General features: G+C 41.1%; 1 protein-coding gene across 5 annotated transcripts in view; it reads right to left on the reverse strand.

The window, feature by feature from the left end:
- Positions 1-1,627: 1,627 nt before the first annotated feature.
- The window catches only part of pdhx (pyruvate dehydrogenase complex component X), a 16,060-nt gene continuing 14,189 nt past the window's right edge, over positions 1,628-3,498 (reverse strand). For all 5 annotated transcript variants that reach the window (XM_016563956.1, XM_016563957.1, XM_016563962.1 and 2 more), the window contains one exon: positions 1,628-2,213. In XM_016563956.1, coding sequence (XP_016419442.1) covers positions 1,949-2,213 — 265 coding nt within the window. In that variant the 3' untranslated portion in view covers positions 1,628-1,948. The remainder of the gene's footprint in view (positions 2,214-3,498) is intronic.

Consider the following 3,498-nt stretch of genomic DNA (forward strand, 5'->3'; position numbering starts at 1 on the left):
AAATCAGTGGTTAAGTTGTATTTACAACACTGTTCCAGAACAGTTTAACCCAAATATTCAGATGTGTGCAGCACATTTTATGGAGGACCGTTGCTGGCCAATCACAGCACACCTTGCTTTTTCAGACCGATGAGCTTTGTAAAAATCGACGCGTTTCAAAAAGGCGGGGCATAGAGGAGAAACAATAATGTACAGTATGTGGAAAATAATGTGTTTTTTGAACCTTAAACCGCATAAACACATTTCATTACACCAAATACACCAAATAATGTTCTTTTTAGCAGCATCATATGACCCCTTTAACCAAACGCCCCCCAAGAACACCTCTGCTTTCAGCGCCCCCGATGCTCTCTGACTCTGAACACCCCGTTGAGAAACATCTTGTTGATTTCAGACGCTTTCTGAAGCGCGCTGCAAGTACTAGCAGAGTATTTGACTGCTGAGCAGCTCATGGCTACTGATGCAACTAAAACCAATCAGCTGCGCCATGTGAATAATAATGCTGTGATTATATCAGACTGAGTTGGGACCTGTCAGCCTGCGCCATCTAGAGTTTCAGGACAGAACTCTGCATTTAGTTGATTGTGGATAGAGTTTTTGTTTTTTTTGTTATTGGTTTACAATAAGCCCATTTTTCTTGTGCTTATATTTTCACATTAACGTACTATATATATTGCACTTTTATACTTTAATCTCTACATTGTTTTATCTATGTTATTCATCTTTATACATGTGATTATTTTTTTAATATATAAAAAATACATTAAATGCACAAGTATTTCAGACATCCTAAATACAAGTTCCCACAACGTTCCAAGACTTGTTTGAAATAAAAACAAAAACTAGACAGAATTTTGATATGATGTGATGTTGTTCTGCCAAACTGTTGATGTAGAGATTTTTAATTCTCCAAACTGCCCACCGTCGCGTCATAAAATGGTGCAGCAGTACAGTGACTAGGCCTGTCGCAATAATCAATATATCGACTTATCGCGCAATATATGTACATGACCTCAATCATTTTTGGTGACGCAATATATCGCCCATTATATTTACTTAAGAATTAATGTCACCATGTTTTGTACATTCCACTCGCGCCTGTGTCTTTTACAGCTTTTCGTACATAACGTCACAGTCAGCGGATGGTGCTACACAAAAGAATAACCATTCTTTCCAACCCTAATTTTCAGATACTCAAGAAGCAAAGGAAAGACTCAGGAATATACTTAAACAGATCTCAGCTTTCACCTTAAAGCTTGAGCCAGCTGTGCGTAATTTTTTTTATTAACCACTTAAGTTTAGCCAAAACTAAAACGATCAGTAAAGATGTTAGATTTTGCTGAATATGACAGGAGACCGACTCATTGAGTTGATCGAGATGCAGAACATGGTGGGATATCAGGTGCATTTGAGACTGTAATCCAGAAACCTCTGTGCCAAATTACTGCATCCTTTTCATACTGATATTAGTGTCAGAAGTGTATGCAGTTGAGCACAATAACGGAAAGCTGAGTTTACCTGTTTACTCGGAGTAAACCTGCCCGGCTAAAGTTTTGATCAAGTGATCAGTGCGCCAACAAGCATGTAAAAGAACAGAAAACAGCAAAAAATGACTCTGATTCAGTGCAGCAGAAGACATGAGTTTATTGGATTATTGGGCAGTCCAAAAAAGAGTGTCCTAACATATTGTCCACTATAAAGGTGCCTTAACACTGCCACATGATTTACGTTTACGCAGTACACTGAATGCTTCTCACTCCAAAATAACCAGAACATTCCATTCCATTTATGGTAGAAGTGCTGTAAATGATATTATTAATTGACCTAGGGCTTCAAAGTGTTTCTCTGACCTTGAATCACTTGTCTATGTACATCTTAACCAATAAATAGCATGTATAAGAAAAGCCCCATAACACCAGAGCGCATTCAGTCCCAACACTTCCTCTCTCTATGGCACACTCACACGCTGAGGCTGCTCTAGGTTTGTGCGAAATTTTTCCAGAAAGCGTGAGGCAAGTTCGTCATCCACTAGACGCCCGTCGCTAGACAAAGTCACCGTCATTAGCTGCTGAGTGCGGAGAACGGGGCCATCTGGGTTCTGGGGGGCCAACCTCAGCTCAGCCCTGGTGCCGCCCACGGCTAAGATGCAGGCTTGAGGAGGATTGATGACCGCACTGAACTCACTGATACCAAACATCCCCAGGTTAGAGATACTGAAACACACAAACCATTTGAGTGACTGATAAACAGGTCTAATAGAGAGGTGTCCAAACCTGCTCCTGGAGGGCCCCTGTCCTGCAGAGTTTAGCTCCAACTCGAATTAAACACTCCTGAACCAAAGTAATCCAGGTCTGCAGACTCACTAGAAACTTCCAGGCCAGTGTGTTGGAGCTAAACTCTGCAGGACGCTGGCCCTCACGGAGCAGGATCGGACGAGCTGAATTACATCAAGCACGATCTATTAAAGCGGTCATGACATCCGAAATCAAATTTGCCTTGATTTTTTTGAAATATAAGAGGTCTTTGTACCATTAAACCATTCTGCAAGTTAAAACATCCTCCTCATTCTAAACCAAGCCTTTATTTAATCAAGCTCCAAAAACGGCTTGTTTGGATGTTGGGGATCTTACTCACGAGGAATAGTGAGGGGGGCTTGAGACAGTTTTCTATGCAATTATGTTAGCCAATCAAAACAGTGGGCATTTACTGACAAGCCTTAAAGGACCCGCCCCTTAAAAGCCAATAATTTCAGACACCGGGTCAGAATGAGGGTTGAAAATGATCGTTTTTCCACATACATATTAGTTTCCTGTGCAAAAAAACTTCATTAACGTTATAAGTGAAACTCAAGGAACATGTTAAAGGTCACATATTTTACACCTTTCTGGAGTTTTATTTTAGGTTTTGATGTCCTTAAGAATATATATTTGCGGTATAAGTACCAAAAACCATCTCAATATATTTTTACAGCTCCTTTCTCAGGAGCTCTGCTGAGAACAGGTCGATTTTGGCCCGTCTAATTAATATTCATGAGCCTCTCTTCTGATTGGCCTGTTGTTTTCTGAGTGACGCACGGCCAGGCCAACCACAGGTAACTAGGGTCAGCGACGTCACAGCGCTAGCTGGAGGCAGCACAACAAAGGGGTAACTGGAGGCGGCCCATTCAAACCAGAGCAGATTCGGCTACATATGGAGCTTAAAATATCATCTTGTTGTGATGTTGGGTGCCAGAATCCACGTAATACAGCCTCAAATTAGAAATTTGATCGCATATCTGCTGCCACTGCCAGACAAAAAAAACGATGACAGCTGTGGTTAAACACGATAAAACGAGCAGACTGGACAGAAACGATCGTCAAAAATGCTCGCGTTTGCAGCGCACACTTCTTATCAGAAAAGGTTCAATAAAGTATTGTCTTTTGTTGTTATGGGCGCGTCTACAGATTTCTTGCATCTCACGACTATGTCGTGTATGAAATAATGTCTGTGCATGTGTAT

The sequence above is a fragment of the Sinocyclocheilus rhinocerous genome, unplaced genomic scaffold (genome assembly GCF_001515625.1).
Source record: "Sinocyclocheilus rhinocerous isolate Xijiao unplaced genomic scaffold, SAMN03320098_v1.1 scaffold1401, whole genome shotgun sequence".
Classification (NCBI taxonomy): Eukaryota; Metazoa; Chordata; class Actinopteri; order Cypriniformes; family Cyprinidae; genus Sinocyclocheilus; species Sinocyclocheilus rhinocerous.